This window comes from Zootoca vivipara, chromosome 2, assembly GCF_965207765.1.
Source record: "Zootoca vivipara chromosome 2, rZooViv2.hap1.1, whole genome shotgun sequence".
NCBI lineage: Eukaryota > Metazoa > Chordata > Lepidosauria > Squamata > Lacertidae > Zootoca > Zootoca vivipara.
In genome coordinates, this window is record NC_142584.1 from 72,738,617 (window position 1) to 72,756,022 (window position 17,406).

At 39.9% G+C, this 17,406-nt stretch overlaps 1 protein-coding gene across 10 annotated transcripts in view; it reads right to left on the reverse strand.

The window, feature by feature from the left end:
• The window catches only part of PBRM1 (polybromo 1), a 60,789-nt gene that overhangs the window by 11,263 nt on the left and 32,120 nt on the right, over positions 1-17,406 (reverse strand). For 3 of the 10 annotated variants that reach the window (XM_035106139.3, XM_060271500.2, XM_035106138.3), the window contains exons 17-27: positions 15,437-16,079; positions 14,165-14,376; positions 12,528-12,713; positions 11,479-11,636; positions 10,775-11,041; positions 10,113-10,258; positions 9,777-9,934; positions 8,538-8,721; positions 7,377-7,587; positions 6,265-6,466; positions 1,373-1,537 (exon numbers count right to left, since the gene is read on the reverse strand). In XM_035106139.3, the coding sequence (XP_034962030.1) occupies positions 1,373-1,537; positions 6,265-6,466; positions 7,377-7,587; positions 8,538-8,721; positions 9,777-9,934; positions 10,113-10,258; positions 10,775-11,041; positions 11,479-11,636; positions 12,528-12,713; positions 14,165-14,376; positions 15,437-16,079 (2,532 nt within the window). The remainder of the gene's footprint in view (positions 1-1,372; positions 1,538-6,264; positions 6,467-7,376; positions 7,588-8,537; positions 8,722-9,776; positions 9,935-10,112; positions 10,259-10,774; positions 11,042-11,478; positions 11,637-12,527; positions 12,714-14,164; positions 14,377-15,436; positions 16,080-17,406) is intronic. The other 7 variants (XM_060271504.2, XM_060271502.2, XM_088663193.1 and 4 more) reach the window with 3 other exon arrangements.

Genomic DNA, 17,406 nt, shown 5'->3' on the forward strand with positions numbered 1-17,406 from the left:
TAGAGAATTACATTAGTTGCATATTTTTGAAGATATTCTTCAGACAAGATAAGTGTCTGAAAAAAAGCTGTTTATAAACAGATTTGGATCAAAGTGAGGTAAGTTAAGATAATGTGGTGAGAAAAACTGGATATAAAACGGTATATTGCTTTTTAAAGAGACGGTGAAGAAAAATAAATTTGATAGATTATGTGCTAGGTCCTATTAACAGACAATTCTGCCACCTTAAATATTATCAGAATAAAAAGACTTGCAATTTGTTTGCATGTATTGAAATACAGAATGCCTCAGAAAACACGTACAGTATTTAGATCCTGGTGATGTATTTATTTTCAACTACAGATTCAGAACGCATGGAGACCTAAACTAAACCAAATCTACTGGTACATACACCCGAATGCAAAATATTTATTCCTGTTCTTGTATCTGTTTTGCTCAGTTACAGAACTAGGTAAGCTTGGATGCTTAATACAGGTAGAGCCTTGACAAATTTGAATACACAAAACTAGAGGTTACTTAGTTTGATAATCAAGTCCTATATGTACAATTATCTAATAAAAACAGCTAGAGTTTAAGATGGAAATGAAAGCTTCCCAGCTCCTCCTCAAGGCTATGCCTTAGGAAGAGGAGGAAGAGGGGAGACAGCATAAGCTTGACGCTCATGCAAAAATACTAAACTGTGGTTCAACATTATGCCTGAACAATATAATTGCTTTTGAAATATCAGAGTTTACAAAAGTGGATTGCAGTGTGGCATGGAAGGGCTTGCTGTTCAATTCACACAAACCCCAAATCCTGCAAAAGAAATGAAAACCCCTTTGAGGTTTTCTACAATCAAGCGGTATATGCATTTTATGAAATAAATAAATGTTTTCCGAATCTCACTAAACACTGCTGCCAAGAACCCTAGCCAGTTCAACTGATGGATAAAATCAGTTCTCAAGTTTACCCTCACGTTAAGGCATCATGTTATATTTTCTCACAGTCGGAACGTGTCTAGTGTTACTGATGACATGCCACCCGAGAAAACCATCCACTCTTTCCCAGGTGTCCAGATTCTGCAGCATTCAGAGGAAACAAAATAGAATTAACAGTACAAACCAGGAGCAAGTTTGCTGACGAGGGAATGAGCTGGCAGAGACTTCATCGGGATAAGACTGCATGCTTAGGGTTAAGGGGTGCTATTTCTACCAGTGAGGGAAACATCTGTGTTTGTTTTGAACTTAAGGTTCTATGAGGAAAAGTTTCATAAGTGCTTTTCCCCCCACTACAAATAAAGTGACCCAAGAATAGCGTTCAGAGTTATGAAGGAGTTTGGTAAAGTGGATGAAGGGAGGGGGGGAAAATGGTCAGAGCCCCTATTTGTTTTTACCTGCAACAGGTGTCAACTGCGGATTGAGCATCCCCATTGGTGTTGGTGGCGGCACCACCCCCATTAGAGCCCCGACAGGAGTGCCTGCCCGGGGGGAGGAATTCTGCTGCTGTTGCTGTGCTGCTCGTTCTCTCTCCTGCTGCTCAGCAACCTTAGCTGCCCGCTCTGCAAAAGTTTTAGATTTTAGACTTTCAGTTCTGTTTCGTAACCCAGAATTTCAAAAATGAAAATGAAAATTCTCTAATCCCTGAAAAAGGACTAGTCAACATTGGCAACAAGTTTAGGCTTCAGTTGTGGGTGGGTGGGTGGGTGGAAATACAGGCTATTTTTGAAAATGCAATACATAATTTTGACTTAGTTTGGCTGCCAACAAAAAGACGATTAGAGAATCTACGATGAAAGGGCCTCAAAAGAGTCAACGAAAAGTGGGCCTGGATCCCGAGAACCAAGGCTTCCTCCGGCCTGCAGTCCTCTGTGCCCTCTAAAAACTTCTGCTGAGGGTCAGGGGACCCTCTGATCAGAACAGAAAGTGATGCAGGGGGATACAGGGGGAAGTTGCCCCAAAACTGGTGAAGGTTTTTCAAGGAGGACGCAAAGGAGGGGAGGGTGGAATAGGAAAGTCTCCTTCTGCAAACTACTTTCCATTGGTGGTTCTCAGAATCCAAGCTATGCGATTTTAGAGCTGATGACCTTTTAAAAAGTCCCACCATCAACGGTACCATCAGATAGTAGCAGCTCAGCATTAAGAAATACGCATACCATGACAGCTTGGCATAAGACACTACGTACCACATTTGCAATTCACAGCCTGTTAGGTCTAGATTAATTCTGTACATGCCAGTGGGCCTGTTTCAGAGTAGATGAGCTACAGAGTACAGTACATGTCAACAGATTTGCTCTGATCCAAAACAAGTATCCAGTTAGACTTTAATAGGGCCAGTATTGTCCCAGTTTTTAGCTCCATCTTTAACATAAAGCCCTGTGATTAGAAGGAGGATAATTCTATTTTCCACCCATCTTGGTTCTTCCAAACAAGCTTCTTTAGCTACCATGAGAACAATACATTTGCTAAACATAACAAAATCTGTTTGGAAGGCATTTTTTCCATCTATAAAGGAGTTGTTTAAATGTAATAATATTAATAATAATAATGAATTATTTGTACCCCACCCATCTGGCTGGCTTTCCCCAGCCAATCTCGGCGGCTTCCAACAGAATATTAAAATATAATAATCTATTAAACATTAAAAGCTTCCCTAAACAGGGCTGCCTTCAGATGTCTTCTAAATGTTAGGTAGTTGTTTATCTCTTTGACATCTGATGTACACTCAAGAGGCTTGGCAAGCATTATGGTTTATCCTGAACTCCTGGGGAAAACTATCAAACAAATACAGCATCCCTTTCCAAGTTATTTCTCAGACCAAAAATGTAAATTTTGTTAGAAAACAACAAGAATGAGACAATTGCACAATTTGTCCCATCAAAAGACTAGTTTCCTAGCACAGCATTTCATATATCCCAGTTGCCCAACAGACTATTAATATTTTATGTAGACAAACAAGAAAAACATGATTCTTTTTGCACCTCCTTTGATTTAGGAACAGAAATAATGCATCCAAACTTATATTTGGGGGACATGAAATTACAGACATGATCAAAGAACACAAGGAAAAACACACATAGATATGCAACTGCAGTAGACGCAAATTATGTCTATTGTAGTATGTCTACTAGTAAGGAACAATCTAGATTACAAATGAAGGATGTGTGACAGATTCCTGTGTGTGTGCATATGTATAAAGTTTTAAGCATACAATATATGATTTATTTCGTAACACAAACCCCTTAAAAGAGATCAAAAGGCAAGGAGTTACTATATCGTCTTCTGTTTTAACTATGAAAAAGACATTTAGAAGTATTGAATTTTGATTATTCATAGTAAATTTAAAAAGAAAACACCACACTGAATCGGTTCTTAATATATACTCTTTGGATTAATATTTCTTTTATCATGTAAATTCTTGAGACTTGAGTTAGGACTACGTTCAGCAAAACAGCAGCCAATCTTTCAGCAATGGTTTTATTCTAAATGGTTTGTGTCAGATACCAGCAGACAAGAGAACAAAAACTTGTGATATTGACAGAGCAATTCAACAGTACCAAGCAGACACAGGAGCTGAGCTTTGGAATTTCACTGTCAAATCTACCAAACCCAGCCGCCAAACCTTACCTTGCAATCACTGGGTACAGTGAAATGTTAAGACATGAACCTTAATTTCTCATGTCAAAAAATTATTGCTTGTGCATATTTCTTAATTACTTTGCTTATCAGGGAAGTTTGTCATGCATAGCTTTTGACTGTTTAGTGCTTAAACATTCTGTTTTGAGTTAATAGTGGTTTAAAGCTCAAAGTTTTGTTAAAATCCATTTTCACTGCTTACTGAATGGTACTTATTCGGTATATAAACCCTGTAGGAGTCTATTCTAAGATGTTCATTAAAAGCACTTAAGGAAAGAAAATTCCTTCTAATTTTTAATGCCGCTTCATACCAGATACTTTCCCTTTTGTCCATAAATCTATTTAAACAAAACATACAAAACAAAACAAACAACTTTGCTTTGCCTCCATGCCCTCATCTACAAAAGAAAGAAAAATCTGCCTTTTGACAAAAATGGCTGATAAAATGTCAGTCTGAGAACAGAAAGTTGTAATCAAATTAAGCACAGATTTCAATACCGTAGTGTAGTCCCAAGCAAAATAAAAAGGGATATAATCATTATGGATAGGAGTGAACTTCAAAACAGCATGGTTCAAATGGAAACTCAACATTATTGCTTTGAAAAATGTCAGAGACATTGCACTGGCTTAAAAAAATGTATCTCAGCTTAATAAACTGAGGTATGAACAAACTCATGGGTGCATAACCAGCTCCTTTGCAATGGGAATGAACAAACCAAGAATTATTCCATTCACTGTAAGTTAAATGGGAAACAATGGCCAATAGCTTCAAAATGAACTCTGGCATTATCTTCTAGCTTGTTCTGAACCCATAAAACATAGTTTTCCAATACAAGCATGCTGTGAAACTTCAGTAAAGGAGACTTTCTGGCTTGTCCATTCATGGAAAGGGACTGCAGGAACAGCCAAACAACTTGTTCGTATCTTGGCTTATTAAACTAAGATATGACTGCCTGAACGTGTCCACATTTCTATGTGTCAGTACATGTAGGAAGGAACGAGAGTTTGAAAAAAAGGAAATGAAATGGAACCATCTATCATTCTAGTTCTGCAAAGAAATGATACAGCAAGTCCACAGTAAAGGAAAGTGAGATCCAATGACCAACAGCATTTACTCTGAATATCAAACTTGCTTTAAAATGACTTAGTATCATCTTCAGAGCTTAATAATTATTCCTAAATTTTCTTTTCTAATGCTGCAATAAATACCTGAAAAACATTCTAGCCTACGAGTTTAGGACTATAAATTCATTTGGAAACATGCATCCTACAAGAGACATGCAGACTTTAATGAAAACCTACCTGTGAGTACATGAAAGAGTTTGATTATTATAAGCTGGCTATATAATTATGCTGCTCAGAGAGCAGAATAACAATTTGAGTTAGGGAAACAAAAGCACATCTGTTTGGGTTAAGTAGCCCAAGACATTCTAATAAATGTATTTTAGTTTCTCTGCTCTGCTTTAAACTTCTTTCATTGCTTTGAACTCTCTGTAATCCTTTCATTTTGCTTCTATGTATCTTCACTATGCAGCATGTACTAATGCCCTGATGTTAAATGCTGGGCTAGCTATCTGAAACCAGTATTTGAACTTCACTCTTGCAGCTCCTGGCTATAGGAATCATAGAATTGGAAGGGCCCTTGGCGGTCAACTAGTGCAACTCCCTGGCTCAATTCAGGATGAAACTACAACTACCCTGGCAGAGGCCTGTCCAGCCTCTGCTTAAATACCTCCAGCAAAGGGGAGAGCTGCTCACCCCTCCAGCAATCTATTCCACTGTTGAGCAGCTTGCACTGGTAATATTAGTCAAAACCTGCTTCTCTACAATCCCCATCCATTGCTCAACTTTTCACTCTGCTACTTCTCCTTTCCAGTTTTTCTTCTTCTCCTAATTCCTCTCTCAATCTACTTTAAGCCCACTTGCTTCCTTTAGATCACTGGCCTTCAACTGGTGGGTTGGGACCCACTAGTGGGCCGCAGGCTGGTCCAAGGTAGGTTGCAAACAGAAGCACTGCTAGCATTGAAACATATGGTAAAAGATTAAGAAATGTTTGGGTTGGATGTGGGTCCTGGGTCTGAACAGGTTGAAGATACCTACCTTAGATGACTTTCTTCTTGGGGCCCTGGCTCCTCCCTAGCAGGCAGCTCAGTCGGTCTGTTCCAGAGGCATCACCACCACTACCAATTCCCTCAAGTACAGTGGTTCTCAACCCCCCCCCCCCGACCACCTGAAAATTGTTGATGGACCACTTAATGATTTTACTGCCTCTTGCGGCAATTTCAATGTGGTGTGCTAAATGCCATAATGATTTTTAATTGCACCGTATCTTTATGCTATATTTTACTGCCTTATAATTTGCATTCCATAGGACTTCAATACAATGAAATAAAATAAAATAAAAATAAAAGCAATAAAATACCATTAAAAATCAGTAGGCATATTTAGCGTCAACATGCCATGGGCCACCTGAATTAAGCTTGCAGCCCACAGTTTGGGAACTCCTGTCTTAGTGCATTATAAGTTTCTATGGGGTAAGTGCTTATATATTTAAAGCTCCAAAGACAGAAATATAAGTTGCCTGCCCTCAAAAGGACACCGAGTCTTTTCTGAAAGGGCAGAACAGTTTCACATCATTACACCTTTAATTTACCTTCATACTCAGCTTTCTTGGTTGCTTCCAAGTTTCTCCACTCTGTTCCAACAAGTCTACTGAGCTCTCCAAATGAATAATCTGGGTGCTGAGCTTTAATAACCGCTCTCATCTCACTACTAAATAGAATGTAACCACTCATGTTGATCTTCCTCTTCGATCCTTCCTTCTTTACACTGCCCTTGGCAGACTTGGGAGTGGACTATGGAGAAAAAACACACCTATGGTCATAAATGCATAACAGAAAATTCTCAAGTTAGAAAGTGAAGGCTAGAGAATCTAATCCTCAATTTCTGACCTTTTCGTCTTCATGATCATAGTTTTAATGGTACAGTCATACCTTGGTTTTCGAACAGAATGGGTTCCAGAAGTCCATTCGACTTCCGAAACGTTCGGAAACCAAGGCACAGCTTCCGATTGGCTACAGAAGCCATGCCGGACGTTCGGCTTCCGAAGCTAAGTTCGCAAACTGGAACACCTACTTCCGGGTTTGCGACGTTCGAGTTCCAAGTTGTTTGTGAACTAAGCTGTTTGAAAACCAAGGCACAACTGTATTGGATCATTTTCAATGAGGCAAGAATATTTGGCTGTGCAAATCTGGGAAGATGGCTGCCATACCTAGGAAATGGTGGTTGCCTCTAGGGTTTACAAAACTTGGGCAGCACTGCAGTATATCTGCCATTAATTAATGTTCTTCCAAATTGCTTTTAGTTTTTTCTAGAAACTGCAAACAATCCAAAAGCAACTTATTTCTTATTTGGTTACTCAAAGATTTTCATTTGCATTGAGTTGCTGCACCACATATCACAATTTCCCCAGCATTAAATAAAAGACATAACTTGAAATCACATGGGTTACAAAATTATTTTCCTCAGGTATATTATAATTCATTTTACAAAAGTATATATAATGTGTATTCGATAGAAGATCTCTAAGCAGTTTTTAAAAGAAAATAAATTGTATACTGTATTGACAAAATAATATTGAAAATTGCATTTCTGTATGTTGAGTTGAATACAGCTCACTACAGCCAAAAAGCACACATCTTTTAAGCAGAGGAGGAAGAGGATGAGGGAAAGGTCTCAATTATGTGATTTTGTAAAAGACGTTACCTGTGGCGGAGTGTATGGCATTATATCCAATTCATTAGAAAGTGGAGCCTGAAGTTGCGGCATTGTTGGCGCTTCTGTAACTTCACCTTCCTCTTCTGCAATCTCTTCAATCTCTTCATCACCTCCTTCCAGCTCAGCAAATTTGGCTTCTAGCTGCTGAATCTTCTTTTCCAGAAGGGGAGATGGCTCCTTCTGAGGAATTATGGGTTTCCTAAGAAAGTATTCCATATGAATAAAACCCCTCTCTGCACAACATAGGATAGAATTCAACGCCACACTGAGGGGCATCCATTTGTATGCCAAGCAAAAACACTTGTGCTGATGGAACAAGCTCTCCTCTCCCCCCACTGTATTCTGTTCTGGGGGTTCTCCTGACCCTGCTGAGAAGATTTGGGGAGAGTGATGGAGAGGAGGGAATATCCTGTTGCACTAGTGGGACTCATGCTGGTTTCCGTTAGGGCGACAGCTCAGTTGAATCTGGCCCATAATCCCTAAATTCTGCTTTACAGTAAGTGTTGCATCAGGAAGAAGTAGGAACATATTAAAAAATAAGTGAAATGTTTGAAAAAGGTAAGCAACTGTTGTTTGAACTCAATTTTGAAACTGCACAGAATAATTATTTAGAAATCTTCCATATAGTAGGTGCACACCACAAAGAACAGAATGGCTTTGGTAGCCAACTCTAAAATGTTTGCGAATGTTAAACTTTTCTAGCAATGAAATCAATTTTTCTAATTGCAAATCCTTCAACGAAAAGGATGTCGTTCTGTACAGCCCTTATCTAAAATGATAATATGCCTATTTTTGTGCAGTGATATTTTAAGAAATACATCTTGGCAGAAATTAAATGACAATATTCAAGTTCACCATTGCCTATTTAAAATACTGTTGTGAGTTGTTGTTGTTTTGGCCGGGGGGAGGGAAATGGCAGGCTATATGCCTGAGACCCTTCTAATTCCTGGACCCAATACAAATTCGATTTCTGGAATAGCCAAGCTAGCTTCCTGGTGAGGTAATGGCCCTCTACGTTCAATGGATCTGAAGATGCTTCAGTTTATACCACTACATTTTATAAAGGACATTTTTTCCTACAGTCAAATCAACTTAAAGATCTCTACCCCCATTATCTTTGATAATGCTTTAAAAGCAAAAACATCGTACCTAAAGTAGTAAATTTCATCATCTACTACTTTTGCTGAAAGAGAAAATCTTTTCAATCCCTTAAATTTCTTCATCTGTTTGTCACTTTCATTATAGCGGCTTTCACAGAGGAGAACATCATTTTCAGAGATCTCAGTTGGCCTACAGGAGAGGAAGTCTTTGAAACACAACACAGCACACTTTCCTGAAAGAGAGAAAAATAAATTAGCAGCGTTTTCCACACTAACAGTTTGAAAGCTAATTTTTGTTAACAGGCCTGCATATTTTAAACCACCAAAAAGTTCATGATAATATACTGAATCATCACACATAGCCTACAATGGAACACCTAAGCCTCATTCCAGGTCACATGTTGCATGTGACTAGGGGCTCCTGCTGGGAATGCATCTCCAATGCACATTGACACAGCCATGAAGTTAAATGGATATGATTACAGCATTCATACATGGAACTCCTTTGCTGGATTGGGACAGGGCTTCCTTGCCGGATCTCTTCATGACAAATACAGTCACACCTTGGTTTTCGAACAGCCTAGTTCTCCCGAATGATCGAAACCAGGAAGTGACTGTTGCGGTTTTCGAACATTCTTTTGGAAGCCGAACGTCCCATGGGGCTTCCATGGCTTCCGATTGGCTGCAGGAGCTTCCTGCAGCCAATCAGAAGCTGCAATTTGGTTTTCGAACGTTTTGGAAGTTGAACGGATTCTCCTCCACTTAACAGTGCCAATTTAATTCCACACAGACAAGAAAACCATTCATTTAAGAAAATTTAAAATAAGTGTATGTACCATTCAAGACTAGTTAATTATTTTGTTCATAAGCCTTTACTTCTAGTAATATCGGCAATAATGTGATACAGGTAGCTTGAGTCAGCAGCTGTTTAGGATGACCACAGTATTGCCAAAGGCTATATACACAACACAATGAGACGGTCCTTCTCTAGTAAAAAAAACCTACTGGATTTCAAAGCATATTTATTTTCCTCTGTTACTAGTTCTAGAAGAATGAATAGGGCTTTTTAAAAAACCCCAAATGAATTTATCATACAGAATTTATTCTGTACCAGATACTCAGGTTTAAAGAGTTATGTACACCAAATCCTAACATGAAACATAGCAAGAACATGAAAAGGAAATGGAAATGGAAATGATAGAATTGTACTGATTCCCCCAGTCCCCAACTGTACTGTTCATTCAAAACACAACAGTTATAGTAAAAAAGATCAATAATAGTTGGTTACCTAGAATGCATGTCATGGGGCAGGTCTCTTCTAAGTTACTCAAAAACACTTCCTTCTTGTAGAACATTTTAGTTGGCTCATGTTCAGTTTCCTCTGGGTGTATAAAGATTGGACCAAAGAAATAGGCAGCTCCATCTCTTACCCACATTTTTTCTATTCTGAAAAACACAGAAAAAGATTTGCTTCAGAGTATCCCAAGATGATCGCCAAGTCAAAAACCGAGCCATTTCCCCCAATTACTTTACGGTTTTATTCATCTTTTGCGTTTGTACATGAAAGACTTGAAACCGTTTTCAATGATGCAACTATATTTATAAAGCTACAAGAAAAAGGTACCTGCCAACTCGTGGTCGGACTAGACCGTGTGATTTTATGAAGACACAATCCCCAACCTTCAGCCACATGTCATTGTAACAAAGCTGTTCATAGTAGTGACACCCAGGTTCTCCATTTGCCATTTCTACTGGAACGTCTTCTTTGTCCTGTAAATAAAGGCAGACTTAAGAAATGGGGGAAGTTGTGCAACTCTTCTTAAATAAAATGGTACGTTAGGTATTCAGCCTCACCCAGGAGCTACTTGCATAAGCAGGGACTGTGACATCCAGACCCCCGGATCTCCTTTAATATGCCATTCAGCATAGCGATATGGCCATTGTTTGATCAGAGGGGTGCAAACTTTTCAGCTTGCCAGACAGAACAATCCTGACTCCTTTCCCTCCCTCACAGTTCTGGGGATTCTCCTGGATATGAGAGGTAGAGCTGAGTGTCATCCACATACTGGTGACGCTTTAGTCCAAACCTCCAAATGACTTCCCCATGTAATTTCACGTGGCTGTTAGATGTGTATATGGGAGACCCATGTACAAATCAGAACTGTCTAACTTTGAAGCAGGTAAAAGCATCAGCTATTCATTCCTAAACTGATAAACCATGTTAAAAACCTACAGACAAGCCCAAACGTCAAAGCATTTAATGGCTAGCTCTTCAAATGTGTATACCTTTTCGAGGCTAAGGGCGTTGTCTCCCACTTTGATATCCTCAGACATTTCAGTGTGCTTTTCCTCATCAATTTTGTCTGTATTCGCAAATACCGAGGCAACACGAACCACAGGCAAGGGCACGTCTCGAGGAACAAATCGTACAGAGCTAATTGGCATGGTCCATAGTTTAATCTTCTTAAAGGACTTGGTCTTCGCAGAATAACGTGATTCGCAAACGTAAACGTCTTCATCTCTAAATTTTTCTGGGCATAGCTTAAAATACTCCTAGTCAATGGGAAAAATAATTATTCAGAAAAAAATAGTTCATATTGCAGAAACATGTGCATTCAAAAGCCATTGTTTGTGATGTTTCCTGGAGCAGTGTCAGGGCTCAAATGGCCACCAACATCCTGTAAATCTGGAAGCCCACAAGTTCCTACCAGGTTGCTCTGAGGTTCTTAAACAAATGCCTTTCCTCCCTACTTTACATGCTCTATAGACCTGCAGACCTAGGTAGTCTCCCAAGGGTACAGAAATCATTCCCTTATCTTTTGGTGGCCTCCTTTCATTTCCCAACTGATAAGTATTTGATTACTTGAAGAGGGCATGATGGGGAGAAATTTAATAAAACAGAAAAATGATCTCTAACACAACAAAACACTAATATTTGATCAGCATAGTGTTCATCCAGATGCATAACAGAACATCCAGCCTATTCTCACCTTAACAAACATGACCACACATTTGCCAAGAATTTTGTTCACGGGGACTTTGTTGTAATAATCACTTTTAAATACTTCTTTCTCCAAAAACTTTCGGGTTGCAAGATGGAATGTTTCATTTGGTCGATAAAACCAGCAGCCGTACAACCATTTTTCACCTAAAAACAAGACAGTTTTGTGATACAAAACAACTGTAACAAGTTATAAACTGATCCGCGGATCTTCTGTGCCAATAAAACGGCTGAGATAGTGCTAGTTTGTGCCTAAATCTTTGTTCAGGGAAAGTACATTTTAAAGTCTAGACCCGCAAAACTGTGGGACAGTTTCTCTTTGCATATTGTGATTGCGCAAATCAAAGACAGGCTGTAACCCTTAATTTTTTGAAAACTGAAGTTCACAAAATAAGATATTTGAGAAAGGATGAGATGCTGGTTGTCATTCATGCTGCACAGAACAGAATGGTGACCAGTTAACATGGCAATTGCAACAGCAGTGCTGTGGGGGGGAAGAAAAGTGACCCTTTGTTCTTAGGGAGAGGTGCCGCACTATGCTTGCGGTGCAGATGTGGCCTTGAGGCATTTGGGCATAGTATGGCTCTGCACTTGCAGCTCAGCCACAACCACCACCTATATTCCTCCCTCAGGTTTCCACTAGTTGTCCTGAGTGCGAAGTTAGTCAGAATGAAGTAGAGCTGTCTCCTCTCTGACCCGCTTGTACCGCTGTGTCAGGCAGGAGAAAAAGCTGAGAGAAATGGACCTGCTTCCTACAAGCTTTACTCCTACCTGGGTCAGCTGACGACATGTGACCCGTGCCATTGGCTATGGTGTCCCACGAAACAAATTGTTAGGGATCACCCTACAATCAGCCAGTGCTGTCCTGTCATTGAATTATTTAAATAATCTAACAGTTTGTTAGGGAAATCTCATGGTAGTGGTTCTATTACCATTTAATGAATTATGTGTTGTGTTTACAAGAGCTGGTATCGGGATATAAGACAGGGCATATAGGACAGCTGCTACCACCAGCATTAAGAAGACAGTCTTTCTTACCAGCTGAATCTTCCCACAGTCGTTCAATGCAGACTATGTGAGGTTGCAAATTGGCTTCTGCAGGTTCAACATAGACATAATCCCCAACATGATACATGCTGTTCTTAAAGCTGCAATCCTGGCTGTATGTCCTGTGTAAACTAGACAGTCCTGATCCTCCAGAAGAATCTTCACTCTTTTCAGCTTCTTATTCAACACAAAAGAAAACAGTGGGAATGACTTACAGTCAGTTTAAAAACCATGGGGCTCCTCGCCTTGTAACACTTTACACACCAAGGATCTTTCCTGTAAAGGGTGACCATTTCCTCTTAGAAAGTATTCCTAGTACCAGCCATATCAAGCAATATCCCCCATCACCATGCAATGCAAGGGAGAGGCACTATTCTTGCCACACAAGGGGTAGGACAGATTCCATCCCCTGATCACTGAAATGGGCCTCCAAAGCGGGGTGAGGAGGGGAGAATGAGCAGAAAGAAAGCAGTTCAGACTTGGCAGTGTATTCAAAATGGTGCAGCAAGGTAGGAAGGGGGCCTGCGGCCAGTTGTACCATCAGGACTTTGGGCAGAAGTCTAGAGCCCCACATAGCAACACGAGCATAAGGGTCCCCAAGTGCAGCAGGTCTAGCTTACCATATTTTGAAATGAAGTAATGCATATTGATGTTTAAAAAGCTCCCAGCCCACATGCATATAATACCAAGAGTCTATACATTACCAGTGCTTGTGACACTCCCCTTTTACAGAGATCACTGTTGCCAGTGATACTAATACAATCACAACACTCACAATATATTTACCGTGTGCAAGACTTGCAATTTACCAGCTAACTGAGTTGGCAGTTTTGAGCTCTGCTGAACAGTACTTTACTCATGACTGAATTACATGTAGGGGCAAGCACATCTGAATAGTTCAGTGAAGGCTGTGTAGGAAATACACATGTTGGCAATCATCTGACCAATTACTTTTCTACATTTGACGGTATCTTACTGGGGAAGATGACCCAGAAGGGTAGATTGTAAACGGGTAGATTGTAAACGGCCTCGGTCCAGTATACCTGAAGGAGTGTCTCCAACACCATCATTCGGCCCAGACACTGAGGTCCAGCACAGAGGGCTTTCTGGCAGTTCCCTCACTGCGAGAAGCCAAGTTACAGGGAACCAGGCAGAGGGCCTCCTCAGTAGTGGCACCCGCCCTCCCACCAGATGTCAAAGAGAAAAACAACTACCAGACTTTTAGAAGACATGTGAAGTTAGCCCTGTTTAGGGAAGCTTTTAATGTTTAATAGATTATTGTAATTTAATATTCTGTTGGAAGCCGCCCAGAGTGGCTGGGGAAACCCAGCCAGATGGGCGGGGTATAAATAATAAATTATTATAATTATAATTATTATTATTATAATTATAATTATTATTATGTTATATTTGGCATTCTCCTTTTCCTTTGTCAGAGTGTGTCAAGGCGAGCAAGAGAGATGAATGACACAAATGTACAAATCAGCTCATTTACAAATTCATTCTTATACTGCCCATCCTCTCTCAAGCAATGCTGATAATGCTGGAGAAGGTTCACCTATGTCTCCTTTCAGTATCTACTAAATGAAGAGTGACAATGTCCAGCCGTTTAAATTAAGTACAATTACCTCTCTTCTCTTCTTCTCTTTTGAGTTTGTCCTCTTCCATTTCCTTAGGCAGCTTTTCCTTCTTCTCTTTTTCGACATCGTTATGAAGATGCTTGGTAGTGTAGCTGAGGGCTGGTGACAACAGGATCTCGCCATTCTTGCAGAGTTCGTCACGGATTTTGATAAAGAACTGTTGAAGTTCCACTGCATCCTCATAAATCTCTGAATCCGTCCTTTAAAGAAAAGAGAAGCTGCATGAAATGACAACATACACAAGGTGTAGCTGAAGCATGAATGTGTCATGGGAAAAAAAAGAAATTTCATTGTTTGCAACTGATTTTTTTTCCCTGACCCTGGTTTGGATGTCATGGAAAAGTGTGATTTACCGGGTAGTTAGCCAGGGTAGAAGTGCAGAAGGGGAGGAGGGAAAGGCAAGCAGAAAGTGTAGAGACACACGGCTCATTCTCAGGACAATAAACCATGGTTTAATTGGCTAGAGATTGTGACAATTCCACTGGGCCAAAGTATTGCTATATCACAGGCACAGGCAAACTCAGCCCTCCAGATGCTTTGGGACTAGAACTCCCATCATCCCTAGCTAACAAGACAAGTGGTCAGGGATGATGGGAGCTGTAGTCCCAAAACATCTGGAGGGCCGAGTTTGCCTATGCCTGCTATATCATCTCAAAATCTGCAGTTCTCATATCATGCAGTAGTATAAGTTGCTTTTTTTTACACTTCTCTAAAACTTGTAGCACTATTTAGTATATATATGTTAGATAACCATCTGGCTTTTAACTAACTAAAAAATACTTACATATTGCAAAATCAATGAAGGTACCTTTCTGAGACATTACCTGAGACATTAAAGGTACTAAACATTAAAAGTAACAAGCAAAAGCTATTTATGAGGCTGTTAATGGAAAGTGGTTTCATGCCCCTGGAATAAGAGTCCAATCCCGCACTAGTAACTTATAGATTCTTGTATTAGTATCACTGGCATCAGTGATCACTGTAAGAGGGGTGTGTCACAAGCACTAGTAATATTTTTAAAAATAAAAATAAAAATTGTCCAGTAGCACCTTAGAGACCAACTAAGTTTGTTCTGGTATAAGCTTTCGTGTGCATGCACATTTCTTAATTGGTCTCTAAGGTGCTATTGGACAATTTTTAATTTCTTCATTTTTCTTTTGACTGCGTCAGACCAGCACGGCTACCTACCTGAATCAAGCACTAGTAACTTATATTAACTTAAGTTACTAGAGAGGTTGATAAAGGTAAAGTTTTACGTACCGGTTCATTCTCCTTGCCCGCTCCAGCACTTCAAACATATGCTCTTGGAACAAATCCAATCTCCGGTAGCGGTTATTTTCCACATTCCTTCGTATGATATCAAAAGTCAGGGGTGGCTTGTTTGGGAAATTAGGATCAACAGCAGGAATTTCAGCTAAGGAGTCACTGTAGCACCTGCCTTCATCGTCCTGATGACTCATTACAGAGACAAAAAGGTTATGTATAAGTTCCTGGATCAGCAGTGTTACATTTGGGACATGAGAATCTTCATCTCCTTCTATGTCTCTTCTAGTTTCTAGCAAAACTTTGTGCAGCACCAGAGCATCTTTGTAAATCAAGGATTCTGGCTCGTTGTAGGTGCAGGCGTTATTGAACATCATTACAAAATCTTCAACCATGGCATCAATGTCCTGATACTTGTTGGCCATCATGTGACTTCTGATCTTCTCCATATCAACCGGCTTTTTAATTGTCAGGTAGTAGTCAGGAAGCTCTGATCGAGATGGAAGCCGCAGGAAAATTGCACTAAGCCTTCTCCCTCGCTTATCTGTGTAGTTCTTCACCGCTTCGTATACTTCATTAAGTTTCTGTTGCATTGGAGTCATATATTTTGATTTTTTAGGGGAGATGCCAGTCTTTCTACCTAGAGAAACAAAATTTAAAGCTAGACTCAAAAAACCAACATTCTTGTGACTTCAGTTACTCAAATACTAATCTGGGTATATCATGTAACATTAGACACATGCAATTTGGTGTCTTTCACATCATAACTCCTTCGCTTTTTATTTTCTCTTGTAACAATATGAGAACAGAGTTTCTCTGTCTGCCCATCTCTCTCTGTCTCTCTCTCTCTCTCTCTCTCTCTCTCTCTCACACACACACACACACACACCATGGAAAAGGAAGTGTTTTGCAGAAAGAATCTGGAGAGCAACAGTGGACTCAGAGCATCTGGAGAGTCAAGTGAAATAAGGCTAGGCTACAGGTTCTGCCAAGCAGCACGTCACATATTCATATTGCTTATGTCAAAATCAAAAGGCACACTCTCAAACCTTCATTAGAACAGGGCTTTAACAAAGAGAATTATTCAACAATAGCAAATTTAAGTCCCCCTCTCTGGGAAAAGGACAAAGGAAAACTGAACGCTAATTGCGAGACGCGAGAGGGGGAAGAGACTTAAAAGTGTTTTAAACTAAACAAAGTGCAACTGAGACGCGCGAGGGGGGCCGTAGCCAAGCACAGCGTCTGATTGTCCAAATAACATACACAGACGTTTTTTCTTCCGGATATATTGAAAATAAGATTTGGAAAGATTTGAGAATTTAACCAAGAACGAGTGAAGGAAAGGGAGGTGAGAGTCTACATACAGAACGGGACGAACGACGATACGTTCCGAGAGGTTTTACAGTATCCCCCTCATCGAGTTCAAAGACTGAAATTTAGTATCGCCGAAACAACAACTTAGTATCGTTGAAAACAACAACTACTGAAGTAATAATAACGGCAATTGAGAAATTAAGAGACTGAGAACTAATTAAGAGTGTTTGGAAAGGGATAAGAAAGAAAGAAAAGAGAGGAGGTACCTTTAAGAGCTGCAAACACCGCTGGCGCCACCGGAATTAGTGGAACTACGAGGAAGGAAGAGAAGAGGAGGCGAGAACAGTGTGCAAAGAGAGACCTCCCGCAACAGCGACACCAGTGGTGAGCAGGTAAACGACACCCAAACCAAACTCAAAACCAATAAAAAATAAAAAAAAAAGACTGTTAACCCTTGCTGGGAAAATAAAATAACAACCATCCAAGGGGTGAAATATTAACTCAGCACAACACGCCTGGAGCAGGACAACTACATTATTAAAACAAGAATGGTTAGAAATTACAATATGGACTGTTAGAGACTAACTCAAAGGGAATTCCCAGATGTAAAAACTGCCTAACCAACCCTTTGAAGTAAAACCCCCCAAAAATTG